A 26,241-nucleotide genomic window follows, 5' to 3' on the forward strand; every position below is an offset into this window, starting at 1 on the left:
GATGATATAAACCGAATGGTGTCGGCACTGCAGCTCGCTAGTAAGAACGGTTCCATCCTTACGTCGATACAGCCATCCACATCATGAAGTCAATCTGGGCACTTGCAATTATCGCGATCGGAGCGACCTCCGTTATGGGTCGTGCGGTGGATGTACATGAAAGGTATAAACGGAAATATCATCTCGAAGTCGAACGCTAAGACGAATAGGGATGCTGCTGAGGTTCCCACGACGCCTCCATCAGAGCCGGCCGCTGGCTTCTGGCCGGGGCGATCTCGTTCACGTACTCGACGCCCTCGACCAAATCCGACGTCCATCGCAGTTTCAGATCCGATATCAACACCTCCACCCTCCTCCAATGGCACCGTGGACGCCCAGTTCGGCTGCGCCGCTGCCTCAGACTGCGTGGTCAAGGACGTGAGAAACTGCTGCGGATACTATCCGAAGTGTGTTAACTCTGGCTTCAAGCCTTTGCCGCCAAAGTGTGATGGTGGAGTGTTTGGAGTCTGTGGCTTCCCTGTCATCGATGCGTGCGACTGCCAGGCGGAGAGATGTGTAGGATTGCAGAATAGCCCGCAGACCGGAGGTCTATCGAACTTGGACTCCTCGGTCTCATTCGAGTCTGGGGGATCGGGGGAGATTAGCTGAGAACTCATCGCCGAATCGTTGTTTGGTTAGGGCAGAACATTGCACTGGATTTCGGCAGAACTCCCGTGCTTCAGTTTGTAGCAATCCAATATCAATGTCAGTCAGGATATACATACGATTCCAAAATTCCAGAATTTTGTGAGAGGTTTTAACCTTCTATGGGGAGTCAAGGACATGTATTCGGAAATATGTCCTTGTAATAGGAGGCCCGAAGTGTTCTTGGTAGTGACCAGTGTATCCTAGGCTCAATAACAGCTCTATGGGCCTGAAAAAAATGGATGTCGGGAGCCTTTTTGACCGAATCAAATGTTCCCTAACAAAATTCCAGTGAAGCACCGGAGCTAATATACGCTTGAGCCTGTCTTCTTACGGTACCAGGCCTAGCTTCGTCAGACTGGCTCTATACTGTTTTATAGAAAAGGAATTAGTATATAATTCATTATAAATGAGAGGCGTACCAACGGTGCTAAGAAATGCGCTCAAGGAAATCGAAGCATGACGGCTCCGTTGACACAACTATCATGAAGGGAAACTTCCATCCTCACTTGTCTAATAGTAGACCACAATTCCGGAATCTCGGGATATATTAGGATACGCCAGAGGCATCAAATCCTGGCATTGGCATTCAACGGATATAGCTTCTCCCTGGAGTTCAGTTTTACTAGTTCCCAGGGAGTGATATCTTCGGGATGAGACCACCGTGGCGGTTCACGAAGCGAAGGCGGATGGAGAGGCACTCAGTTTAGTATCCTCCGTCAATCTTAGACATCACGGAATTGCTCTCCACAACTTGAGATTGTAATGAGTGATGGAAAATGCTAATCTGGAATTTGTGATGACGTTGATCGTGGCGTGCGCTCTATTACCGAGTCAATACATTGCTACAATATACAATTTTGTGCCATGGAAGGATGGCTAGGCAATCGAACGTATTCGCATTTATACCTGCTCGTTGACAAACAGGCCTGCCATACCTTGACCAGTTCCGATGCACATGCTGGTCAATAAGATCTTCTTCTTTTGCCTCCGGCACTCGCTCAACCCTGTGACCACCTGGCGAGCCCCGGTGGCACCCAACGGGTGACCCAAGGCGATGGCACCCCCACGGACATTCATCTTGGCGGGGTCAATCTTCAAGGTGTCCAAGCAGTAGACGGCCATGGAGGCGAAGGCCTCGTTGAGCTCGATGACGTCGATATCGTCCACGGTGAGCTTGTACTGCTCCAGCAGCTTCGGGATGGCGGCGGACGGGCCGATGCCCATGATGCGAGGAGGAACTCCGGCGACAGTGGCGCCCACAAACTTGCCCAGGATGGGCTGGCCAAGGCGTTCGGCCATATCGCGGCGCATCAACAGGACGGCGGCGGCGCCGTCGGTGACTTGCGAGCTGTTTCCACCGGTGCTCTTGTTCCCCCATTCGGTGAAAGCCGGTCGGATCTTCGACAAACCCTCGTATGTGGTGCCCCACCGCGGGCCCTCGTCCTGGGTCAAGGTGACGGTCTTGACCTCGCCTGACTTGGGATCTTTGATGGTGGTGGTGATCGGGACGATCTCATCTTCGAACCACTTGTTCTTCTGCGCAGCCTCGGCGCGGCGGTACGACTCGGTTGCGTAACGATCTTGCTTCTCACGGCTGATGTTGAAGTCGTTACCGACATTCTCCGAGGTCTGACCCATGGGCTGCATGCAGTCTCGCGCCAGCTCGTTCTCCAGGATCTCCTCGTGGAACGGACGGTTCAACCGGTCGCCACCCGTGCTCATGCTCTCCGCACCGATGGCAAGACCACACGATATGCTGCCGAGGGAGATCTGGTTGGCGATGTCTTGGATGGCCTTCAGGCCGGAGGAGCAGAAGCGGTTGCATGAAGAGCCGCCGGTGGTGTAGGGGAAACCGGCAGCGAGGGAGGCGGAGCGGATGTAGTATGCGGCTTTGGCGTCGGAGACCTAGTTGCCAGCCTGTCAGCGATGTCGAGGGATCAGGGTTGGAGAAGAACGTACGTTGCCCAAGCAGATGTCCTCGACCAAAGCCGGGTCCATGTTCATCCGCTGGACGGCCTCCTTCAGCAGCTTGACGACGATGCCGTCAACGCTGGTGTCTTTGAAGCCACCCTTGAAGCCCTTGGTCAGCGGCGTGCGGATGGCGAGCGTAATGACAATATCATCGGCATTCTTCTGCGTGCTACGGATATGACTGTTAGTATGCCGAGAGTTTAGGGGTGAGCGCATCGAAAAGGATCTTACATGACGTCCAGCGGCTTCTTGCCCGGGGCAAGCTGGGAGAGGATGGAGCTCAATCGTTCGGCAGCCATGGTTTCTGGAGGGTGGCAAATTGCAATCTGTTGTGGTGTATGGGTGTGTTTGGGTGTGGACGATTAATGAGAGAGGAAGAAAAAGGATCACGAGAAGCAATGGCAAGACGTGAAGCGGAGTATTTGAATGTGGGGAAATGGGACCCGTTGCGGGCTTGCGGCAGTTGGCAAGCTGGGAAACTTGGGCGGCAGATGGAGGCCGACAAAATGGCAGAGATACCGAGGCGCTTCCGTTTTCGGCCATACCGCGGATACGGACTTTGCGGAGAGATGGCGAAAGCTGGACACTAGTTATGGAAGTAGAGCCGAAGAACTCGTCTAATCGGCCCAGACTCGCATCTCCAACCATCGAGCTCGAAGCCCCAGGGATTCCGAGGCCTTGCTATTGTGTGCATGCTCCGATATCTGGCATTCGATGTTTCCTTCTCTTTCCTTTGATTCATGTTGCATTGTTGCTGTAGCTGGGATAAGTTTCAGTAAAGCGGGATGGACTCCCCGACTCCCTTGAGTCCCTGCTGACCTGCTCAGTGCTCACAGCGCCACATCTGGGGAAGACGGGATGCAAGGACACTAACTGGAGGAAATCCTTCTGCAAGCCGGCAATCTAGCCGAAAGAACTGGGGATCTTCATCATAAGCGAAACCCGTAGTACCAAGGATTCTGCAAGGCGTAACGCTGCCCGCTGCCGTGCCCGCATTCCGGTCGTCTCCCGCTAACTTCAGCCGATAATAAATGGTTTAACGTGTCAGGTGAGTGCCAACCCGAGTTCCTGGACCTTTCATACATGGACGAACAACTACCCGTAGTTGCAACAAATAACGAAAAATGATAACCCGAAACGAAAAAGCCTCAGCTATGTACATTCACTGGTGGACAGACATTTTGCCTATTCAGGGCTTTTGCTCATTGCTGTGCGTTTTGCGGTTTTGCTGCCTTGATGCCTTGATGCCTTGATGCCTTGCTGTTTTGTTCCTCCGCTGTTTTGCCCTTGCTGCCCTCCTGCCCCATTCCACATCACAGATCTCTATATCTCCGTGTCTCATCTCAGTCTCCTCGTTCTCATCCCATCTTGACATTTCATTATGACATTTCATATATTACATATATTGCATATTATTATTACTTGTAAACATCAAGGCCCAATGAAGCACCGTACTTCTTAATTGGTCGCCTCTTTGTCTCCCGTTGACTTCCATTGCTGGATCCTCTCCTAGCGGCTAGGATAGTCTTACGCATCACCTGACGGCGCCCTGCCTCACTCGTCACAAACTGCCAATCCCAACTCCACCTCAGAATCTCACAGTATCCAATGTGCGGCCTGCAGCCAAAAGGCAACCTTCAATCGTCCCCCATTTGACCGGAACTCTGCTGCGTGACCGTGTATTGCTCTCTTAACCTAACCTGCATCAACCTTGGGAATCCCCGTGGTCATGCTTCGGCATCCTATCTTGTCGTCCCCATCATGGCCCTCTTCGCACATCTCCAGTCGGTTCTCGCAGTTCACTAATTCTTGATGCATCTTTGCTCGATTATTATCCTTCTACTCTTGCGCGTTCATGCATCCTTTGGACCAGGCTCTGTCGGTGCGATGGAGACGTCAGGCTGGGCGAAAGAGCCGGATAGTCGTGGCACCTTTTCCCTGGTTCTATCGTGCGTCTTGACCTTGACGCTCTGTGTTTGGTCGGCGCTTCATTTGAACGTCCCGCCTGCGGGTCATACTTTCCGTTCCCGTGCCCTCGTCAAGGCCAAATGGATCGTCTATGGCATCTTCGCCCCGGAACTCGTCGTAGCCACCGCCGCTGCTCAATATATCTCCGCCCGGTGGCTCAAGGTCGAAATCGAAAAGGATGCCCAGCTTCGATCAGGGAGCCCTCACCTTCTCCCGGATGGAACGGAGTGCACCTCGCATACGTGGAACATGACCCAGTGTTTTTATGCGGCGATGGGAGGAATCATTGCTACTATTCCGGTGGGGGATGACCAGATGGAGACCCTGCGAGTTACCCTAACGGTCGAGGCGGTGCGACTGCTGTCTTTTTATGGTAGACTTCCACCAGTTTTGAACAGCCAGGTGCAGGATAAGAGCAAAGCGGATTGGCTCACGAAATCCATCGTGTGCGTCCAGGCCAGCTGGATGATCGCCCAAGTGATCGGACGACTAGCGGACCATTTACCGGTCTCGTTGTTGGAAATCAATACCTGCGGCCACGTGTTATGCGCGTTCATTTTATTCTGTCTTTGGTGGCATAAGCCTCTGGACGTGGAAGCCCCGGTCGTGCTCGAATCGGACCCATCCCTCGATGAGACCCTCGCCCTAATGTACATGTGCTCGGCCCTCAGCGCGGACGACGCCATTACGGATTTCCGATGTCTCATCTACGTTGCTCCCGCAGAACAGTCGGATGCACGGTCGGCAACATCCCCGGCGGGGGAGCGGACGATGTCGAGGGACGTTTCGCTTGCCCCCCTGATGACGGAGTTATCCATTGGATCCGCTGGTTCCCGAAATCCCGGGCGGTTTCTCGGTTCGTTGAACGACCTTCGGCCGGGCTTATCACGCCCCCCCTCTGGCGGACGGAGCCCTGGACGTCGTGCCATGACTGCCCTTGAATATTCCATCGATGAGAACTCGACGGCCATTGCCCCCGAGCATCGGGTTTTCTTCGAGCCACCCTACATCGGACTCTCCTTGCGACATGGCGACCTGTACTGTCGACGAGCGTTTTCCGATGCGAAGGTGGAGTCCGCCCATGTACCGGTTTCGTTGCCCTATCTCGAGCGAGCGTCCCGAGCCGCCGACCGACTATGGAAACAGTGCAAAGCACGTCCAGACTACAAGATTTATTACTTCACCACTTCGACATTAGGGACGTATCTTGGTGAGACAGAGTACATGGTCCTGCACGTTCTGAATTTCCCGTCCATGTCGAACCTCGGACTCGGTCAAGTGGACCTCCACCGGGACGCGCTACGATCGGTCTTTGCATTTTCGGCCGCGGCGTATGGTGGGCTTCATGCGTCTGCCTGGAACGAATTCTTTCCCAGCACGGTGGAACGTCTGTTTTGGATCTGCGCCTCTCTCACCATGGCCAGCTCGGGTGCCCTCTTGTGGGCGTTCTGGATGGCCCGCCAAACGTGGCCTGAGTTCGACCGGTTCGTTTCCGGCATCACTCCCGGAGTCGTCATCGGCAATCGAAAAGAGCAGAAACCGTGGGTGACGTTTGCGAAACGATGGGCGCTGTACTTGATTTTGGGTCTCCTCGCTGTTGCCCGCGTCTTCATCGTCATTGAGGCATTCGTCAGCCTTCGTGAGGTTCCCAAGGCGATTTATGATACCCCTGAGTGGACGGATTACTTGCCTCACTTGTGAACCGACGTGATACGTCACGGCTTTGGTGGTTTGACGGCAGTTCTAACGAGGCATTAGGTTGGTGGATCTCTAGACTAGTCCTATTGTTCCTAGTATTGCAGGTTGTAGAGATAAAATGTAGAGACTTAGTCACTTAGATATGATTATATATATAGCGCCCTCAATTTATTTTCTTTGGTGGTAAGATATCTGATTGATCTGCTGCAGTGCGCTGCCCGGGTTCAGGGTCTGGAAAAGATAACTTCAGCCACAGCCAGAGTGGCTTGACTGGTATTCTCGGAGTTAACTTCACTAAAGTCCGAGTCGCCCATCAACGCCAAGATTTCAGCGAATTTTCGGCATCGACTCGTGCTTCTCGCTCCCATCACCACCTAGCTTCTTTCTCATGCGTTTAGCCGTCACTTAATATTTTCAATCCGTCGTTGACAGAGGGGAAAAGATGTCGGAGCCGCAGTCCAATCGCCCGCATCGAAAGTCCAAGGAGAAGAAGCAACCGTCTGGAGGTAGGTTTCGCCCGCAAGATTTGCATTGCACCGTTTTTTGAACACCCTTGGCTGACTGGAACTTATAGGACCCAACGCGAAAGCTTTTGCCTATTCTCGTCCTGGGAAGCTTGCCAAGCAAGCCGCTCGCTCTGACGATGTGCGCGAAAAACGACTTCACGTTCCCATGGTGGACAGGTTGCCGGAGGACGCACCGCCCATCATCGTTGGTATCGCTGGACCGCCAGGTGTAAGTGCTCACCGGAAACGACGATACGACTTTGCACATTCTTCGTTATGTTTGCAGATTTCACTAACGACCCGGCATACAGGTGGGCAAAACGACGCTGATCAAGTCGCTCATTCGCCGATATACGAAACAAACCATTTCCGCACCATCCGGGCCACTCACCGTGGTGACTTCGAAGCGCCGACGTCTCACCTTCGTCGAAGTACCTTCAGACTCACTCAGCGGGATGATCGACGCCTCGAAGATTGTGGACATCGTCCTCATCCTGATCGACGCAAACTACGGGTTCGAAATGGAGACCATGGAATTCTTGTCGCTGCTGTCCGCCCATGGCATGCCAGGAAACGTCATGGGAGTCTTGACGCACCTGGACTTGTTCCGCAAGCCCGAAACGATGCGCGCAGCGAAAAAGCGACTGAAACAACGGTTCTGGGGCGAACTTTACCGCGGCGCCAAGTTGTTCGCCTTGTCGGGCGTGATCAACGGGAGATACCCCGACCGCGAAATCCTCAACCTCTCTCGATTTCTGAGCGTCATGAAGAACCCGCGCCCTCTCGTCTGGCGGCAAAACCATGCATATTGCCTCGCCGACCGTGTCCTCGATCAAACTCCTCCCGCGCAAATCGAGGACGACCCGAAGTGCGAACGGACGGTGGCGTTCTACGGCTACCTGCGCGGCGTCAACTTCCCCGCCCAGAACGGTCGAGTGCACGTAGCCGGCGTCGGCGATTTGGACGTCAGCGGCGTCGAGGCGTTGCCCGATCCGTGTCCGACACCGTATTTCCAACTTGCAGAGGAGAAGCGATCGGGAAAGAAGCGAAAACGATTGGAAGAAAAGCAGAAGGTCTTGTGGGCACCCATGAGCGACGTTGGCGGAGTACTGGTGGATCGAGATGCGGTCTACGTCGATGTCAAGACCGACACCTTCAAGGAAGACGCGGAGGATTTGGGATTTGGAGAGCAAATGATGGTTCGGCTACAGGCCGGCCGCAAGCTCTTGGGTCAGACCGACGACGGCGTGCAACTATTTCGAACAGGGCGCAAGGTCCAAGGTGACGAGGACGAGGACGAGAACGATGGTGGACGTACGGAACGACGTCAAGCTCGGGAGATCCAGCGGGACCACGGCGACGATGAAGAGCAGGACACGGGCACGGAAGACGAGGAGAACCCATCCGAGGGAGACGAGGACCACGATTGGCCGGTCGAGCGAGAGGTCGCTCTCCAATCCGAGTCCGATCGGCGCCCCCCAAACGCTACCAACCGCAACGATGCGGTTTTCGCCGACTCGGACTCCGATTTGGGTTCGATATCTGATGTGTCCGATCAGGAGCTGGAAGATGATCCCGACCTCGAGGAATCGGACGATGATCCTGGCCTGGGCGAATCAGATGATGAGGGCATGGTGCGGTGGAAGGAGGGGATATCGGAGCATGTCCAGCGATTGTCCAATGGGCGCGCCTACCGTATCCAAGATCTCGCGAAAATGTTCTACAATGACGCTCTGACACCGAGGCAAGTCGTCGACCGGTGGAGTTCCCGCGAGAGTGACAAGCAGGCGGCCGCGAATGGCGAGGATGACTTTTTCCAACGCGCCCCACTCGAAGACGAGCTTGCAGACACGGAATACCGAACTCTACCCAAATATGACACGACCTCCCTGGAACAGCGCTGGACTTCTCCGGGGGCACTCGAAGCACTGTCATCTCGATTCGCTATCAGCCACCTCGCTGACGGAAAGGACGGGGATTCTGATGAGGAAGCCGAAGCGGATGCCGATGTCGATGACGAAGGTGACGGGGCTTACGAAGATCTGGAAACCGGAGAAGTGTTTGAAGGCATTAAAGACGATGAAGGCGATGCACCAGCCGATCCCATCGCACAGGAGCGGGAGAGGAATGCCAAGCGGAAGGAGGAACTCAAACTACGTTTTGAAGAGGAGGACGCGGAAGGGATCTTCAACGACAAAGCCAAAGAGCGCGAGGCAACCGGGGCGAATGCCGAGCGGGAGTTTGGGGAAGATGAATGGTATGAGGCGCAAAAAGCCACGGTGCAGAAGCAGCTCGATATCAACCGCTCCGAATTCGATCAACTGGACGAGGCAAGCCGGGTTCGTGTCCAAGGTCATGCCGCTGGCACCTACGTACGGATGGTTCTCGCAAACGTGCCCGCGGAGTTCGTTACCGCCTTCAACCCCAGATTCCCCATCATCATTGGAGGACTGACACCGACTGAGGACCGATTTGGGTTTGTCCAGGCCCGCATCAAGCGCCACCGATGGCACAAGCGGGTTCTCAAGACGAACGATCCGCTGATCTTCAGCTTGGGGTGGCGCAGGTTCCAGTCGTGCCCCGTGTTGAGCACCAGCGACAGCCGGACTCGCAACCGGATGCTGAAATACACCCCGGAGCATATGCATTGTTTCGGAACGTTCTACGCTCCCCTGATTTCGCCGGGAACCGGACTGGTGGGGGTTCAGAGTCTGGGGAATGAGAACCCGGGGTTCCGCATCGCTGCCACGGGCACAGTTCTGAGCGTGGATGAGAACGCGGAGATTGTCAAGAAGCTGAAGCTCACAGGCCACCCGTACAAGATCTTCAAGAACACAGCGTTCATCAAGGACATGTTCAACAGCGCCTTGGAGATTGCCAAGTTCGAAGGCGCCAGCGTTCGAACAGTCAGTGGGGTTCGAGGCCAGATCAAGCGAGCCCTCAGCAAACCCGAGGGCTGTTTCCGAGCGACCTTCGAGGACAAACTGCTCATGAGCGATATCGTTTTCCTCCGCGCTTGGTATCCGGTGAAGCCTCGACGTTTCTACAATCCCGTCACCGACCTGCTCGGTGCGCCGGTGGAAGATGGCGAGGACACGTCCGGCACGTCAGGGAAAGGATGGCAGCCGATGCGCCTGACGGGCGAGGTTCGCGCCACCCAAAACATACCGGTTCCGAGCCTCCCGAATAGTGTGTACCGGCCGATCGAGAGGCCGACGCGACACTTCAACCCCCTGCGCGTCCCACGAAAGCTGCAAGCCGAGCTCCCCTACAAGTCGCAAGTGTCCCAGATGCGGCCCCAGAAGACGCAGACGTATCTGCAGAAGCGGGCCGTGGTGGTCGGAGGCGAGGAACGCAAAGCACGCGACCTGTTGAACAAGGTGATGGCGATCCGGCAAGAGAAGATAGAGAAGCGTGGGCGTAAGAAGGACGAGAACCGAGCGGAATTCAAAAAGAAGATTAGCGAGGGGCAGGAGAAGAAGGCGGAGAGGGAGAAACGGGAGAAGGACGAGTTCTGGAAGCGGGAGGGCAGGAAGCGAAAGGCATGGGAGGGAGACGGTGGTCAAGCGAAGAGACGGAGATGATGTACGGAGTAGCGGGAGTAGCGGGAGAAGTCTCGCAGTTTGGATCAGTTTACGTAGTTCAATATCATACCCCTCCAGGCATCGAGAGAAGCGCGTCTCGGATTCTACTACGATACCTTGCAAGATGGCCGTGTGCCTGAGTCCACGTCTCTCAGAAGGTGACGATAGTAGCAGGTTGAGTAATATGACAGATCCCTCTATGGATCCTAATCATCCTATCATCTGAAGGTTCAGTGAACGTAAGTGTAGTCAAGTACGGAGTAGTGAGCAAAAGTGGTGGTATCAAGTCCGGTTAGGTGATCTCCAAGTTGACACCTGATGACCTGAGGCATAAAACGCGAAAGCCACGCGACTTTCACCGGGCACGTGCTCAGTCTCTGCTCAGGTCACGGGAACCGCGTCGTCGCGGCGCCTTTCCATCATCTCCGTCCACCACCGTCCACCACTGATGTTCAACTCTCGATCCCCTCTCTCATTACAATCCGAAATTCTGGATAATATTTATAGAGGATCCCTTCAAACTGATTATTCACTTCATTCCATCTATCCCATTCATCGGCTCCGCTTCAAATCCGACCCGGCTGCCGTCCTGTTGAGACGCAATTGCACCGCGGTCCCGAACCACGTCCAGCCCGCCATCGCTATCAATACTTCAGCCACCAATTGAGCCTTCTTTTCGCTCATTCGTCTCGTCGTTGGTCTAGTGGAACTGCCAGTTACTTTTCGGTGATACCTTGGATCTATATACGCCCTGAACCTCCTATCAGCGCCCTACCCTCTTCGACTCTACCCCACATCCACGACCGACCAAACCGCCGCGAGACACGTTTCCGCGCGTCCTCCTCGCTTGCAGAGGACCCAAGGAGTGCGAAACGGTATGTGTGCCAACACTGCCCCTTCCAAAACGTTCATCCTAGCGCATTAGTTTGCTGACTGACGCGTCAGGTTCACTCAAGGCCGTGAAGTGGGCAATCGATCAAAACGCCCACTGGATGACCCAGCTTGTTATCCATGAACAACAATAATAACGATGGAATCACCCACCCGCCCAGTCACTGACTCTCGAGAATCGGTCCCGAGTCAACCGCCTCGCTTCCTCGCTAGCAGCTCCGACGTTTCTGTCATCTCTTCCGGGAGTGCAGGAACGGACATCGACATGCACGTGCACGAAACCCAAGTCACGCAAGTATCTTCAACACAGTCAGTTCACGTCCCACCAAAGACGTGGACTGGTTATGGGGGCTCCTCCATGCACCCAGAACCCACTCCAGCGCAGAGAGCGACAGCGGCGCTTCTTGACGGCGTCGGCATTTCGGAAAACGAGAGCGATATGCAGGCACCACTGGCGACGGAAACGTCGCCGGCGTTACTGATCGGTCCGTCCTCGATCAGCGCAAGCACCAGTCCCGGTGCCGTTGGCAGACGAGCAGCGAAGAGAACCGCCAGCGGTGCCGTTAAGACCGACGGTCATCTTTACCGAGCACACATCCCACTCGACACAACTTCTCGACGATCACATCATACCCGCGGCGCGTCAACTAGCAGTGTGACGAGCGAGGTAAGATGTGTAGTGACTGGTTGAATGAGATCGAGACTGACGTAATCACAGCTATCCTCCAAACTCAAGACGAATCTATCCTATGCTCTCCTCAAAGTACAGAACGGTTGGGAATCGAGATCATTGGAAGACCTCGAAGAACAAGCTTCCCGCCAGGCCCTCAGCCTCTCCCCAGTACGCCGTCCCATGTATACCGCCCCGTCCAACCGCAGCAGTGAACCACCGCATCACCCCTGGGCATCACACGCGAGGAACCGGAGCATTGCAACCCTGGCCAAACAGCAATCGGCACCGGAAGCGCTCGCCGCCCTTGTCCCGTCGACTCCCAAAACCCGACCAACATCCCGCCCCGGTTCCGGTGCCGCCCTAGCAACCCCGAGCACCCTCCCGGGAGGTCGACGTGCCCACGCACGCGTCCGATCTCAGGGGCTCAACCACGTTGGACTGGATGAATACGCCTTCTCCCCAACATATGTCAGTCCTGCCACATCGACGTTTCCTCGACCGTCAGCGTTGGGAGATGAGACGGCGAGTGAGGGTTCCAACGAGGACGAGCGGCAACCGCAAGGCTACTCCCTAACACAGCGGACACCCAAACACGTCAAGACTGGCAGCGGCGTTCACTTTACCCCGACTCGGTCCACAGCGGCCGCGGGTCTCGGTCCTCAACTCATGAGTCGGGGTTCGCCCAGACGAAATACCATCGGCAGCAGTCGCGGTTCCGCAATGGGTGCAGCCAACAACACAGCCATCTCCCAACCCGGGCCCACACCAGCTGGTGGTACACTCTACATGCCTCAACGCAACGGTGCCTCGACCGGAACCGAGGATGGGCTTGGACAGGCCGAGCAGGATGCATTGGAGACATTGCTGTTCATGCGAAGTCCGGGGAATTCTCAGAACATTGCATCAAGGGCGTAAGGTTGGAAAGGGACGATTTATGGGGAATGAATATGCACGATGGTCGGTAGATTGAAGGTTTATACCATGGTCTTGCTGGAGAAGTGTCCGTTTTGAAGCCTCACGATCGTGGCTCGGCGTTGGATCCGAATGATGATATGCGGGAATATACTGCAGGTGGCAAGTTGTTGATTAGGGCAATCAGACTTTCAGCTCCATTTGCCTTAATACTAGTCCTATTTCTCCGATTCTTCTCATGATATAGTGAACTCACACCTCTCACAGTGTAGGACTATAGGACTGTAGGTAGGGGTCGGGTAAACCCGGTTTGGGGCGGACTACGTCATCGCGGGGATTCCCATTTCCCTCCTGTCAGCCTTGTGCCTTCCGCTTCCAAGTTCCTAGACGCTGTGGAGGAAAGCAATACATATACGACTGCTAATCCGCCGCCATCTTATTGTCTCGCAAGAACTAAAGAAGTACTGAAAATCATAATCACCAACACCCTACAACCTGTTCCGGCGACCATGTCTACCGTCATTGTGAGTCCAATACCTGCATGTCTGACTTCGAACCCTGCTGACATACGCGGTAGATCACTCTGAAGAGCGGGGTTGATGCGAACGAGCTGGAGAAGTAGGATATTCCACCGTTGATCAGTTCATCGGTGAAGGGGAATGAAGAACTAACGATGGCGGGAACAGAGTCAAGAACGACATCCGCGACCAGGGCGGCGAAATCACGCATGAATCCAAGCTGATCAAGAGCATCCAGTTGGTCCCTTCCCAGCAGTGGGCAAGCCATCGAGCCGATTGCTGACGATCGATAGCGCCAAGTTTCCGACGGATAAAGTGCACACGCTGGCAACGAACGAGAACTGGACCGTCGAGGCGGATCAGGAGGTTAGGACTCAATGAGGAGGTCCCGACGTAAGAACGGACAATTCAACGAGACACCAATGTAGCGTTAGGTCTTAGAATCCCAGAAGCTGCTTGGTCAATTGACTGGCACGCATTAAAACCCAGACTTGACCACTCGTAGCAGCTTGGTGATAATGCTCGGGTTGAGAATGACTAGCTTACATCTTCACTGCAAATCTTCGGAACGTCTGCGTCGATTACGAGATATCTAGAGAACGGTCGAATTGGGCTGAACTAGAACTCCTAACATATACTGTACCAAGATTGTTGATGCATCCATGTTGTCAATTTACCCCGTCAAGCGCCTCAACATCAAGCCTGGCATTATTATAAGGGTGATGCTGCAGATACATCCAAATCACCCTCAACACTGAATATACATCCATTTCCCCCCTTATTAAGGTACATCCCAATTACGTCAGGATCCGGTACTCTGATTGGGTCACTTTGAAGTTTGAATAGTTGATTAGCACCGGACTGAATGTGACCGAGCCCCTACGGTGCGGGCATGTCCCCGCCTGTCTTGTTCATCCACACCACCCCGTTTTAGGCGCCCCCTACCCATTTTAGGTACCCGCGGTACCAGCTCAAAGGACCCCTTACCGGCACCTGGTTTGAGTACCCCATCACCTGTTTTAGCACCCTCCACCACCTGCTTTGGGCATACTCTGCCGCCTATGGCCCCCGACCACCTCTACCCCGCCGCGACGAACGCCTTACTATTTGAATTTCTATTTTCTTTAATAGACCAATCACAATGCTTCTGGCCAAAGCCAATAGCAGGGTTCATCATAACCAAAAGATGGTAGAATAGCCATTACGAGGGGACGGTTTAATACAGGAATGGCGAATCGACCCAGACCGTGTGATTGATATAGGATAGATCTGAGTGGCTTCGCAGGATGGATATCATCGTTCCATTGTATCTCCATCGTATCTCCATCGTATCTCTAGGGATTGGAATCTGGGGATTGGAATCTCCGGTGGCTGGAGCCGGCGACCCTCATCCTGATTGGTCCATTGCCGCTCTGTACAGAATCCGTCCGTGATAACTGATACCCAACTTCGAACTTCCGCCTCACTACAGGTAATCATATCAATCCTCCTCACCACTCCTCTCCACTCTCTCGACTCGGGGCTGGCTGCATTCTCATCATGGTGCACCTTCCTCTTCACCCCTCCTCTTCGCACAATTCCGAGCGATGAACTATGGTCTCCGCAATCCGGTCGGCTGCCGTCCGGTTGCTGCACTGCCCGAGTCGATCACGGCTGCTGGGTAACGCCGCACCTCGAGAAGCAGCACGAGCTTCTATTCACACCGATGCGGTGACTTTCGATCACATCACCGAGCTCGCCTCCAAACCTCTCCACCCGTTGACGCTGGCTGATCTCGCAAAGTAAGGGGGCCCTTCTGGTGTAGCAAGCGGATGCTGACCGCCTAGACATGGACGACCACCGTTGTCCAAGCGAGCGCTACTCGCCTCGGCCAACTTCACGCTTTCTATCCTCCCCGCACGACTGGCACATCGAATTCAGTCGCTTCGAAATCTGCCCTTCATCGTCGTGTCGAATCCCCACATCTCCAAAATCCATGGCAACTACGTGAGAAGCTTAACCTCCCTCCTCCCGTGGGCGGAGCGGGACATCACCACGTTGGAAGATGAAATCCGTTTCACCGAGGTCATGGCCGACCTGGTGCAGACGCACGCGGATACCATCAGCATCTTAGCCCGGGGATTCCTCGAGGCGAGAAAGTATATTTCACCGAAAGAGGTCACCCGTTTTCTCGACGAACATCTGCGAGCGCGAATCGGTACGCGCTTGATCGCGGAACAGCACATTGCCCTCCACATGTCGTCCCGTCCCCACATCGACCAACCGTCGTCCGGGACATCGTCTCGCAGCGACTCCCCTGACTCCTCGTTCATCGGCGTCATCGACACGGCGCTCTGCCCCGCCTCCACCATCCGTCACTGCGAGTCGACCGTGTCCGATATCTGCGAACTGAAGTACGGGGTGCGACCTAGCGTCCGGATCAACGGAGAGCCCGGGTACACGTTTGCTCACATCCCCGTCCACCTCGAGTACATCCTCACGGAGCTATTGAAGAACGCGTTCCGCGCGACGATCGAGAAGGGCGCCGAGCGCGAACCCATCGAGGTCACTATCGCGCCACGCAAAGAGCCACAGCCGCTCGCCGGCGCCGATTCGAAGCCCGCCCTGCACGCGACGACCATCACCCACGCGGTGCAGGGCAACCTCGACGAGGCATCCCATCTGATTGGAGCGAGTAACGAGCTGGCGGACCTGACGGGGTACGAGGCGCCTCCGTCCGCGCGGCACCTCGACGCAACAACGGCCCCGATCCGGACGCTATCGCCATCCACGCCCGGGGTGACGATCCGCATCCGCGACCGGGGCGGAGGTATCGCGCCAGACAATTACGCGCGCATCTGGAACTACAGTTTCACGACCTTCAGCGAGGACACGATCCGCGCGGCGATGAACGGCGCGGCTAACGGTGGCGGTTCCGGGGCAATTTCGGCCGTAGACGCGCTGAACGCCATCTCCGGGGCGGGCGCCGACGCGGGCACGAGCCTCGCCGGGTTGGGGTACGGGTTACCGCTAGGAAGGGCATATGCGGAGTACTTTGGCGGAGGGATCGCAGTGCAGAGCATGTGGGGATGGGGGACGGACGTCTACCTGTCATTGCGGGGATTGGGAGTCGGGGATCAATGATACATTCGGGAGAACGCGACGCTCGAAACGCACACAAATCACAACGGTTTCATGGAACACGAACGGAATTGGGAGTGAAACATAACATGATGATCATTGATTCATGATTGCTACCGAAAAAAACGCCCGGGGTATCTGCTAAAGACGATGTCCTGGATTCAAGTTCGTCAATCCCACCGCCCTCTCCTTCTCCCAATTGGATGCATTGTTTCTCCATATCCCGCTCAACTCGGTCTGAAACTCCGCGGTTGAAGATTTATATATGCGATGTAGTGTGGGTTCGCGTCCTCCTCGTCCCGCGTCGTCGTCGCGAGGTGCGACCGCAGGTGAGGCATGAGATGATGATATCGAAGAGGCTGACGATACCGCCGATGATGGCGTGGAGGATGCTGCCGATGCCGTTGACGATGGCCATCAGGCAGTTTCCGATGGTCCGGAAGACGGATGTTATCTAGAGAGAGACGTTAGAAGCTGGTCTAAACGAACAGCATTGAGGAGGGAGACGTACGCAAGATACAACGGCACCCATGTTGGCGGTTGGCGGGTCTGTTGGAGGGTCTGTTGAGGGTCTGTTTAAGGGTCTTTGATGGATGGATATGAAAAGGCTTTGATGTGCAGTTCTTGGAGTACGAGGTATGGAACTGAATATTGGAATGGGAGAATAGCATGGACGAAGAGGTCGCGAGGAAAACTAAGATATATACTCGTCCACAGCACACGAGTGCAAGGCGAAAGAAAAGGAGAGCAAGGCAGGAGACGATCTGCGAGAAACCTGAACCGACGACGTCACCATGACCATATAGGCCAACAGACGAATCCTAATCAGGCAAGGCCAGGATTTGCCAACTGCACGCGCCAATGGAATAACCACTTCATCAGACCAAGTCAAAGTGTAGTGTACTGTCTATCAAGTATCACATTCCTTGAATCCCCATGGGCGATCAGTGACAGAGGTGGAATTCTTATCCCTATGACGCACATTGTGGCTTGTCCATGGTCCACTTGGGGTTAGCGCAATCGAATATTTCAGCCACGGACCAGCTTTTCACATTCGCCGCTTCTGCGACCCATATCACCTTACCGTATCAGGAATAGCGTTTGCTAACCATTCATGAATAGTATTATTCGTAACTACAGGGCAGGATGTAAATCGCCGGCCAAAGGAGTGCAGAACTGCAACAGAGGTGCGAAGAGGGAAATTGGATGGGAGCAGTGGGTCAGTCTTGAATTCATTGGGGACCTCTACCATACACATGCAGTCATCATGCTCAGCCATTTCATCCGAATCCTTTTCCATGCTTTTGTCCGTGTTCTTTGGAGCTGCATAGAAATCCGTTTTCAAATCAGGACGTACCTTCTACTTTTCTCGCGGTCATGCCTAGTTCGTCTGCGTTCAGGTCATTCTTTTCCAGTCGTATTAGTAGAAGTGTTGTTTGGAGAAACCGCGTTGAGAATAGCCGACTTAGATCATCCTTCTGCTTGGAGCAATCGACGAGGCGCGATCCGAATACGCCATGTTCGGAAGCATGTCCTGGGGTTTCTTAAATCGGCTTTTGGCGGCGTCGATATTGATCGGGGAATGAAGTTACGGATGATGATATGGCCACATAGATCAGATAATTATCTCACCTTTCCGGTTGGGTGGAATTGGAGCGGGATTTGTCTAGAGAATCCCGGGCACAATAATTCATATGCAATGGATTGTGCCTTTTAGCCAGAGATATTGAAAGCTTGCTCCGGCGATGTAGGAAATAGCTCCCGCTGAATCGAGTTCCCGAAGACTGATTTGGAAATGGGAATAATTCAGTGGAACAACGTTTCTAAAACCGATAGTGATTACTTCTCATCAGGAGCGAAACTACTCGTTTCTTCGCATCGCTAAACATTTTTGAGGCGCCAGGCGCCTAATCAGATATGACTTCGACCCCATCATGGGTTGCGTGGTACCAATACATTGCCTGGTTTCCCAACGTTACTCGCTTATCATCATTGCACGGTTGAGACTCGTCATCAAATGCACAAGACTACCTTGTACCATGCTCCTCCCACGGTAGGTCAAGCGCTTTATGAACGGAGACGTGGTATATATAGTCTCGTCTATGTGCTTGAATCCAATCCTAGTGCACAAACAGTCGCATGCCAAGCTCCGCAAACGTAATCCCCTGCTCCTCCGCGGCCTGGAGGACGATCGGGTCGTTCTGGCTCCCCATGGGCGCCCCGATGAATTTCGTTCCGCTCTCCGCAGCTCGGAAGACGTTATCCGGGAAGGGGAAGAATGCGTCACTGACCACGGCGACATCCGTTAGCTGCGAGAGCCACTCCTTCCTCTCTTGGGCAGTGAACGGTTCCGGAACGTCGCCCGGGCTCGCAAAGGCCTGCTCGAACGCCGTCCGCTCGTCGCCGGAGGTCGGGACCGAGTCGGAACAGAGGAGATCGATGGCGTTCGTCTTCTGCGGTCGCTTGGCGCCGGGCGCAAACTTGAGCGACGTGCACTTGGAATGGAATCGCATCCACCAGACGTCCGCTTTGGAGGCAGCCAGACGGGTGACGTGGATGCGGCTCTGCTGCCCGGCGCCGATGCCGATGGTTCCCCCATTTCGAGCGAAGGCGACCGAATTGCTCTGGGTATATTTCAGGGCGAGGGCGGCGAGCGTCAAGTCTCTCTCTGCCGCTTCGGAGAGCGAGCTCCCCGTTTTCAACGAAGAGAAAGAGGACGACGGGGAAATCGTGGCGTCGTTCCGTTTCTGCCGAAGCGTGACGCCATGTACGGTGCGGGTTTCATACTCCGACGGCTGGTACGCTGGGTCCATCTGCATAACCAGGTATTTGCCTCCCTTCTTCTTCGTGAGAACCTGGAGGGCCTCGGGGGAATATGACGGCGCGATGACACCGTCGCTCACTTCACGCGAGATGATCTTCGCGGTCGGCAAGTCCACCGTGTCCGAAAGAGCGATGATGTCGCCAAACGAACTGACCCGGTCGGCGCCTCGAGCTCGGGCGTAGGCGCACGCCAACGGCGATTCATCCAGCCCGGCAATTCCTTCCACCATGTACACCTTCTTCTCCTCCTCCGTTAGGGGCACTCCGACAGCAGCACCGGCGGGGGACACGTGCTTGAACGAGGCGGCGGCGGGGATACCGAGCGCTGCGCGGATTTCCTTGACCAGGAACCAGGCATTCAGCGTGTCGAGAAGGTTGATGTATCCGGGCGAGCCGCCGAGGACGGTAAACGGCAAGGGCCCATCCACCTTCCACGCGGCCGCGGGCTTCTGATGTGGATTGGTCCCGTATCGAAGGGCGATGTTGTGGGGCTCGTCGGTTGGAGGGGAGGTGTACTGGGTGCGGAAAAAGTTCGAGATGGCGGTGTCGTAGGTGGCGGTGTGCTCGAACGCCTTCAAGGCATACAGTTCGCGAGTTCGTTCGGGGATCGAGCCATTGCCCTTCCTCAGCTCGGAGAGGAACTCGTCGTACTGGGAAGGCGAGGTCAGAACCGTGACGCGCTTGTGGTTTTTGGCGGCGGCTCGCAGCAGCGTGACGCCCCCGATGTCCACCTCTTCCACCGCCTGATCGATGGTGACGCCATCTTTCGCGACGGCCTGCTCGAACGGGTAGAGGTTGCAGATGCAAAAGTCAATCGCATCGATCTTTTGGTCGGCAAGATCCTTCCGATCGCTCTCGATGTCCCGAGCCAGGAGACCGCCATGCACGGCTGGATGTAACGTCTTGACCCTCCCACCAAGGATCTCGGGAGCATTGGTGATGCTCGAGACGTCATCGACGGCAATGCCAGCATTTCGAATGGCTTTGGCGGTGCCCCCGGACGCAACCAGTCGAACGCCGACATCGGCAAGACCTTTGGCCAAGTCCAAAAGTCCGCTCTTGTCGGAGACGGAGATGATGGCGGTTTTCGAAGACATTTGGAAGGTCTCGTCCGTGATCGATTACAGTTACGGTGTGTCCTTCAAAATTGGCTGGGAAGTGTGTGGTAAGATTGTGGGGGAAGGGTGGAGGTGGGATGGACTTTGTGATGGGATGATGCTCTGGAAAATTTCGGGTTCCCCTCCATCCCAACAAGTTATGGTCTCGACTCCCAAGATACATGGCCCGCCCGTTAACCAATCACATCCTGCTCTTTTCACCATTTTTCGGGCCAATTCTTCTCGTGTCTCCCAAATCGGGATCTGAATGTTAGGAAAATCGATTTCACCATTTCCTCTGTCGATGCGGTTGTTGGCGAGGATGCGCACGTGATGGCTGTGACTTCAAGTAGCTTTGCATTGATTGGTCCGATATAAACAGCTGTCAATATCGCAGTTCTGATTGGCTCATCTATGTCGTAGCTTTCACAGCCAACGGATGATTGGCTCACCCCATGAAATATTCAAAAGACGACTCATGATTGGTCTGATCCCGCAACGGCCTTTTGAAAGTTGAAACCACCTGAACATTCTGCTTGAGTAGGGTAGGTGATACTCCATATCCCGTTTCATTTAGACCATGCACCTCCGTACTTTTGATCAGTTATTAATTATGGCCGGCATGAAGTGGAACCATCGAGGCAGATGATGATCTTCACGCGCCTATTAGGTGATCCCGTCGTTGCTCAATGCTCCGTGACGTGGAGGAATCATTTATGGTAATTGATGCCTACCTAATAGTAACTACCGATACCTATTCCGTATGCCCACCCCATGCGTCACGGTCAAGCAAATAGAGTCAATCGCATCTCGACGACGTCCGGATGCATTCTAGATGAGTGGAATACTATCATGCAGGTGGGCCTTGCCCTATGCTCTACGGACATCACTCCTCATCCGGATTTCTATCTTTCCATTTGAGACGACTTCATGTTTCAACACAACCGTTGTTGGGATCAGTCTTCCATCACTCGTATTTTTGTTCTTGCATTGTTTGATGGTGTTTCTTGGAATCTGCAATGTCTACCTTTCCTTACGATTGCCGAGTGATTTGCGACGCTATGCTTGCATTGTCGTTGATGTTATATTGCTCGACTACCCTGCCTAGTTTCATCGTCATTATTCACGAGGGACTTCAGCTAATCACCTCTATCTTTGCATTCCAAGCCAAGCCTTTAGTCTGGTTTGGGTTCGGGTTCCCCCCTCCCTAAAATGTTTCTAGACTCTCAGACTTCGCAGGGCTGTATATTCTACGTTAACGGTAAATCTTTAGATGAAGCTCTCAACTAGATATGCTTGTGATTGCTTAGGTGCGATACTGATCTTACGGGGTGATCGACGCTCTCCACATTCTCTATGCGTGCTCCCAGAGCCCCAAAGTTGTGCATGCGTATCGCGTAGAATGATGTGGACACTGACTTTTATGCTGCCAAGCATCATCCGGTGCGGCGATGACAGGATATATGTCCAGCGAATCTCGCTCATGGTTTGGAAGGTGGTTAGAAAGTCAATAAGACTCCAGCGTGGGAATACCCCTTATACTCGTCCACAGTCAACGTATCCATCGTCATGGCCTCAGAATCAGCAGTACCGGCAGGTATGCCTCCTGGTATGCCTCCTGGAATGATGCCGGGTGGGATGTCAGCTGGCGGTCTTCCACCTGGATTCGGGGCTGGACCAATCAATCCATTCATGTACAAGCCGAATGTCCCTGGAAACGTGATCGGGACCGCGGTGTTTGGCCTAATCACGATCACGGCGGTCTTTCAGTGCATCAAATATCGGAGCTGGTACTTCCATCTGTGGGCACAAGCGTCGCTGAGTACGAGTTCATGCGTGGAAGTGAGTGGCACCGCTGACCTCCTGCAGTTACGACGGTGGCATTGTCTATCCGGACGTTCGCTGCGATTCACCTGGGTGAAATGGAACCGTACATCATCTACTCGATCGCCGTTGGGTAGGTGGCTCTCCCACGTTCGAGGTTCTGGCGCTGATTGCAACAGCATCCCCCCAACCATGATCGCCATCGGATTGTTCATGACCTTCACCCGGATCATCTGGTTCGTCGCCCCAGACGAATGCATCACGATCCGTCACCTGTGGCTGCCGTCTGACTGGGTCACGTTCTTGCTCGGACTCATGTTTGCCGCGGCCGAAATCATCCGCGCCGCCGGCGGCAAGCTCCATCTGGACAATATCGTCCTTCTCGCCGTGTGGATCCAATGGATCACGCTGGCGTGCTTTGTGGTCCTGGCGACTCGGTTCTTGATCGAGAGCGAGTCGTGGGCGTGCTATCCCGACCGAAAGCAGTGGCGAAAACTGCTCGTGGCGGTCGAGGCCAGTGCATTAATCCTGATGGTAAGCGCCGAGGAATTCACGGACGGGACACCGCTAAACTCAATGCCAGTTCCGTGCCACGCATTCGATCGTCACTGTCCAGGAGTTGAAGAATCCGATGGCTTCCCAGAACAAGCATGAATGGATCTTCTGGGTGTTTGACGTCCTTCCAACTCTCGGTAAGCTGATTGCGACTCCTGGAAATCCATCGCTCACCACTCCCAGCTGTATATATCATCCAGGCGATCTGGCATCCCGGTCAGTACCTCCCCCGCTGGCTCACCACGTTTATTTTCCGGAAGAAACTGGTGGTGGCGGAACGCCGTATCCGGGCGAGAGGGACGGGGTTCAACATCTCCCCTCCGATGCCGGCGGACCCCAAGTCCTTCGAGGTGACGTTTGCGGAAGTGGAGCTGGGGACGGTTCGGAACGCGTACAATGGGCGGCGACCGCACGCTGTGCGTGCGTATTAAGTCGCATGACGGGTGGACGGACGACGTCCGAACACCAACCTAGGTGTAATTCTATCCAACGTAGTCACGAAATGAAATTTGCCAGCGTGAGGACGTGCTGGCCATGACCTATTGAACCCAAGATCCATGAATGTTCCGGAGCGAGATATCCTGTGTGTCGAGCCAGGATCTTAGTTGAGGACTGGGAATAATGATCGTATACCGGAAGACTGGACGACATCCGGGAACCGGTCTAGCCAGTACAGTCTCTGAATTACGAAGATTCTGGCCAATCTTAACGCGGATTACCCTCCTTTTTAACAAAACGTAGGCGCCGGGAGTATTAGATTGTTTCTGCTTTAATTGGTTATTTAAACAAATCAAGCTTATCCCGTTTCCAGATGTGGTCAGGTCTTGCGCTACTGGGAGTCGGAAATGGGAGCGGATGTCAAATCATGATGGATACCGATATAAGACGGTAACAGAATTCCAGACTGGCTAAGCGTCACTTAACATCAAGCAACCGTGGATACAATTCCATCTAATTCATCGCCATAAAGGTTCGTATATTAATAGAATCCCCGTAACGCCGATGCCATGCCGAACTTTTCCATGCGTTTGCGGTTCGTTTAAGCCGCACTGGCCGTGGCCATGGGCTCCGCCATCTTCGTGACCTGCGCGCCGGGACGGATGATCCGGTTGCCGCCCTCGTCCTTGATGTAGGCGCCTTGCTGGTGCTCGCGCTTCCAGATCTCGACCTCCATGCCACCACGGATGACGCCGATCCGCATGGTGGCGAGCAGGTTGTGGGCGGCGTTGCTGTGGCGGTAGACGCCGCCGTTGAAGGCGGCGGTGGCATCTTTGGCGATGCCGCTGCGGATCATGGCCTTGCCGCCGGGGTGGTGGGCAGCAAAGTCGGAGATGTCGTGGACGACACCGGCGATGGAGATGAGGGCGCGACCGTTCTCGGACTGGGTGATGTAGTCGTCCCACTCCATAACGGGCAACTTGTCGATGGGGACACCCCAGTCGAGCTTCACGCGGCGCTGGTCGAGCTTCTTCTGGAGCTGCTGGACGCGGCCCATCTCGATGGCGTTGGCGGAGAAGGTCTTGAGGTCGGAGGCCAGACCGAGCTTCTTCATGGTCCAGATGAACCACTTGGTGGGGTCGTACTGCCACCACTGGATGGCATTGCGGTAGTCGGAGGGGAACTCGTGGTGGAAGTTGTGGTAGCCTTCGCCGAGGGTGACGACAGCGGTGATGACGTGGTCGCGGGGGGAGTTGCGGTCGTCGAAGGGCTGGTCGCCGAGCCAGTGGGCGAGCGAGTTGACGCAGAAGGTGGCTTGCTGGACGATGAAGATGCGGATGAGTCCGGCGTAGATGAAGCCGCCCATCCAGTCGTTCCAGGCCAATCCGCACACCAGGGTAGGGAAGGCGAGGCCCATGATGATGACGGCCTTCAGGAAGTGGCGGTGCTGGAAAGCGACGATGCGGTCCTCGTTGAGATCGGCGATGTCGACGCGGCCGATGCGTTTCGGGTTCTGCTTCATGATCATCCAGCCGAGATGCGAGTAAAGCAGCCCTTTGCGAACGCTGTAGGGATCCTTAATGGTGTCGGTGTATCGGTGGTGCGCTCGGTCTGTCACGGTCAGCTGTCGACTCGCCATGCGAAGGAAAGGGAGACATACGATCTCGCGACCACCAGCGAATGGAGCCTTCGACGGCGCCGGCTCCTGCCAAAGCTAAAAAGATCCGCAATGGGACGCTGGCGGAGTAGGATGTGTGCGCCCATAATCGGTGGTATCCTGCAGTGATGCCGAGACCTGCACGAGTGGTTAGCACAGCCGAGGCGCATGTGGCAGACATGGACGAACCGGTGATGAAGTAGTAGATGACGGCGAAGACGGCGGTTTTGGTGTACAACGGGGTGGAGTACGCCTTGATGAAGCCGAGCAGAGGGACGGCCATGATGAATGTGATGTTTCTGCATCGTGGTCAGCGTGGTCGACGACCGTGGCAATGGACGGAAAAGCTTACAGCCAGTTGATGTGCTGGTACCAGTTCCGGCGCGTCATGACGGTGTCGGCGATGTGAGGTTTGGGTTTGCCAGTGGACTTCTGGGTGGTATCGGTCGGAGCGTCCATGGTGGAAGGCTGGGGAAGAACGGCGGGATCGAGAGACCCGTCGACCATTGGGCCCGACATGATGGGCGTGAGTTCGGAAGACGAAGCCACCGAGATCCAAACGACTACGGATTCGGACAGATGGGTAGCAGATGAAAGTGGTGATAAACAGGACTCAGACCAGCTGGGCAAGGACAGAGTGGAGGACAGGTGAGAGTGAAGGATGGGGTGGTGGGATGGAGACAATATAAAGGGAAGCGTCCGCCGTGGTGTGACGACCGAGGAGGCGAAGATGAAGGAAGAGAGAAGAAATGGAGAAGGGATCGGAGGAAGATTAATTAGTGGGTAGCTAGAACGATGGATTTGATTGAATCATGAGCGCCATTTGCATGTGGATGGACTGTTGTTCTGTATACGGGAAGAAACGCAACCCGATTGTTCCGTTCAATAGAGGAGCAAGCAATTAACACTTGGAATTGTGTATAGGCGTCTGGTCACAGCTGACGATTGCTCAGTTCCTGTTCACCGCGAAGACTCTGGACTCTGCCCTCTGGGGTCTGGACTCTGCCCTCTGCTCTCTCTCTCGACTCGGTATTGATACACTTCACATCTGAAGGGATTTCCAGAGAGAATTTCTACCGAGTCGGCGGCGGATGCAGATGACGATTCACAGTTCAGACGGTTGGGACTTGGGCCCAACAAGGGAACACACACCACCAATCAAAGGGAATGGTGTACCCTCTCCACCAATCCGAGGGGTTTCTGTGAATTCTTGCAGATTCGTGTCGATTCGGAAGCGGAGTGGAAGGCCGATGTGATGATTCCGTTGCTGGAAAATGGGGGATGAATGGGGAGACGATTGGATGAGGGAGCCGGAGCCG

General features: G+C 54.7%; 12 protein-coding genes across 12 annotated transcripts; 8 read left to right on the forward strand and 4 right to left on the reverse strand.

Moving 5' to 3' along the window:
- Nucleotides 1–105: 105 nt before the first annotated feature.
- P152DRAFT_462812 (uncharacterized protein) lies at nucleotides 106–752 on the forward strand. Its single transcript, XM_033680416.1, has one exon. It carries the CDS (start codon nucleotides 157–159, stop codon nucleotides 646–648), a length of 492 nt encoding a protein of 163 aa, XP_033529787.1. The 5' UTR covers nucleotides 106–156; the 3' UTR covers nucleotides 649–752.
- A 365-nt stretch (nucleotides 753–1,117) lies between these two features.
- P152DRAFT_254298 (thiolase) lies at nucleotides 1,118–3,100 on the reverse strand. The gene is made up of 3 exons (XM_033674728.1): nucleotides 2,890–3,100; nucleotides 2,647–2,827; nucleotides 1,118–2,592 (listed from the first exon to the last, which is right to left on the reverse strand). Exons 1-3 carry the CDS (start codon nucleotides 2,955–2,957, stop codon nucleotides 1,588–1,590), a joined length of 1,254 nt encoding a protein of 417 aa, XP_033529788.1. The 5' UTR covers nucleotides 2,958–3,100; the 3' UTR covers nucleotides 1,118–1,587.
- A 1,445-nt stretch (nucleotides 3,101–4,545) lies between these two features.
- Nucleotides 4,546–6,327, forward strand: P152DRAFT_469152 (uncharacterized protein; the record flags this gene model as incomplete). Its single annotated transcript, XM_033680876.1, has 1 exon — nucleotides 4,546–6,327. The coding sequence occupies one exon, from the start codon at nucleotides 4,546–4,548 to the stop codon at nucleotides 6,325–6,327; it is 1,782 nt and encodes a 593-aa protein (XP_033529789.1).
- A 370-nt stretch (nucleotides 6,328–6,697) lies between these two features.
- P152DRAFT_485681 (DUF663-domain-containing protein) lies at nucleotides 6,698–10,605 on the forward strand. The gene is made up of 3 exons (XM_033682061.1): nucleotides 6,698–6,830; nucleotides 6,899–7,059; nucleotides 7,142–10,605. The coding sequence occupies exons 1-3, from the start codon at nucleotides 6,767–6,769 to the stop codon at nucleotides 10,412–10,414; spliced, it is 3,498 nt and encodes a 1,165-aa protein (XP_033529790.1). The 5' UTR covers nucleotides 6,698–6,766; the 3' UTR covers nucleotides 10,415–10,605.
- An 852-nt stretch (nucleotides 10,606–11,457) lies between these two features.
- Nucleotides 11,458–13,276, forward strand: P152DRAFT_462816 (uncharacterized protein). Its single transcript, XM_033680417.1, has 2 exons — nucleotides 11,458–11,972; nucleotides 12,024–13,276. Exons 1-2 carry the CDS (start codon nucleotides 11,664–11,666, stop codon nucleotides 12,891–12,893), a joined length of 1,179 nt encoding a protein of 392 aa, XP_033529791.1. The 5' UTR covers nucleotides 11,458–11,663; the 3' UTR covers nucleotides 12,894–13,276.
- Nucleotides 13,121–14,024, forward strand: P152DRAFT_254407 (uncharacterized protein). Its single transcript, XM_033674729.1, has 4 exons — nucleotides 13,121–13,414; nucleotides 13,468–13,508; nucleotides 13,577–13,645; nucleotides 13,702–14,024. Exons 1-4 carry the CDS (start codon nucleotides 13,400–13,402, stop codon nucleotides 13,787–13,789), a joined length of 213 nt encoding a protein of 70 aa, XP_033529792.1. The 5' UTR covers nucleotides 13,121–13,399; the 3' UTR covers nucleotides 13,790–14,024.
- An 897-nt stretch (nucleotides 14,025–14,921) lies between these two features.
- On the forward strand, nucleotides 14,922–16,556 carry P152DRAFT_254505 (alpha-ketoacid dehydrogenase kinase). Its single transcript, XM_033674730.1, has 2 exons — nucleotides 14,922–15,189; nucleotides 15,235–16,556. Exons 1-2 carry the CDS (start codon nucleotides 15,002–15,004, stop codon nucleotides 16,529–16,531), a joined length of 1,485 nt encoding a protein of 494 aa, XP_033529793.1. The 5' UTR covers nucleotides 14,922–15,001; the 3' UTR covers nucleotides 16,532–16,556.
- Nucleotides 16,557–16,829: 273 nt separating this feature from the next.
- On the reverse strand, nucleotides 16,830–17,060 carry P152DRAFT_379301 (uncharacterized protein; the record flags this gene model as incomplete). The annotated part of the gene is made up of 2 exons (XM_033675696.1): nucleotides 16,830–16,982; nucleotides 17,040–17,060. Coding segments are annotated over 2 exons (174 nt in total), but the record flags the coding sequence as incomplete, so codon positions are not given.
- A 609-nt stretch (nucleotides 17,061–17,669) lies between these two features.
- Nucleotides 17,670–18,447, forward strand: P152DRAFT_254509 (uncharacterized protein). The gene has a single exon (XM_033674731.1). The coding sequence runs from the start codon at nucleotides 17,796–17,798 to the stop codon at nucleotides 18,243–18,245; it is 450 nt and encodes a 149-aa protein (XP_033529795.1). The 5' UTR covers nucleotides 17,670–17,795; the 3' UTR covers nucleotides 18,246–18,447.
- P152DRAFT_254513 (phosphoribosylaminoimidazolecarboxamide formyltransferase/IMP cyclohydrolase) lies at nucleotides 18,447–20,741 on the reverse strand. Its single transcript, XM_033674732.1, has one exon. It carries the CDS (start codon nucleotides 20,446–20,448, stop codon nucleotides 18,649–18,651), a length of 1,800 nt encoding a protein of 599 aa, XP_033529796.1. The 5' UTR covers nucleotides 20,449–20,741; the 3' UTR covers nucleotides 18,447–18,648.
- A 1,276-nt stretch (nucleotides 20,742–22,017) lies between these two features.
- P152DRAFT_477564 (uncharacterized protein) lies at nucleotides 22,018–23,258 on the forward strand (the record flags this gene model as incomplete). The annotated part of the gene is made up of 5 exons (XM_033681593.1): nucleotides 22,018–22,270; nucleotides 22,318–22,405; nucleotides 22,452–22,806; nucleotides 22,856–22,964; nucleotides 23,011–23,258. The coding sequence occupies 5 exons, from the start codon at nucleotides 22,018–22,020 to the stop codon at nucleotides 23,256–23,258; spliced, it is 1,053 nt and encodes a 350-aa protein (XP_033529797.1).
- A 608-nt stretch (nucleotides 23,259–23,866) lies between these two features.
- Nucleotides 23,867–25,429, reverse strand: P152DRAFT_406003 (uncharacterized protein; the record flags this gene model as incomplete). Its single annotated transcript, XM_033676845.1, has 4 exons — nucleotides 23,867–24,876; nucleotides 24,926–25,060; nucleotides 25,112–25,221; nucleotides 25,275–25,429. 4 exons carry the CDS (start codon nucleotides 25,427–25,429, stop codon nucleotides 23,867–23,869), a joined length of 1,410 nt encoding a protein of 469 aa, XP_033529798.1.
- Nucleotides 25,430–26,241: the final 812 nt, after the last annotated feature.

This window comes from Eremomyces bilateralis (assembly GCF_010015585.1).
Source record: "Eremomyces bilateralis CBS 781.70 unplaced genomic scaffold P152scaffold_41, whole genome shotgun sequence".
In the NCBI taxonomy this organism is placed as follows: Eukaryota; Fungi; Ascomycota; class Dothideomycetes; order Eremomycetales; family Eremomycetaceae; genus Eremomyces; species Eremomyces bilateralis.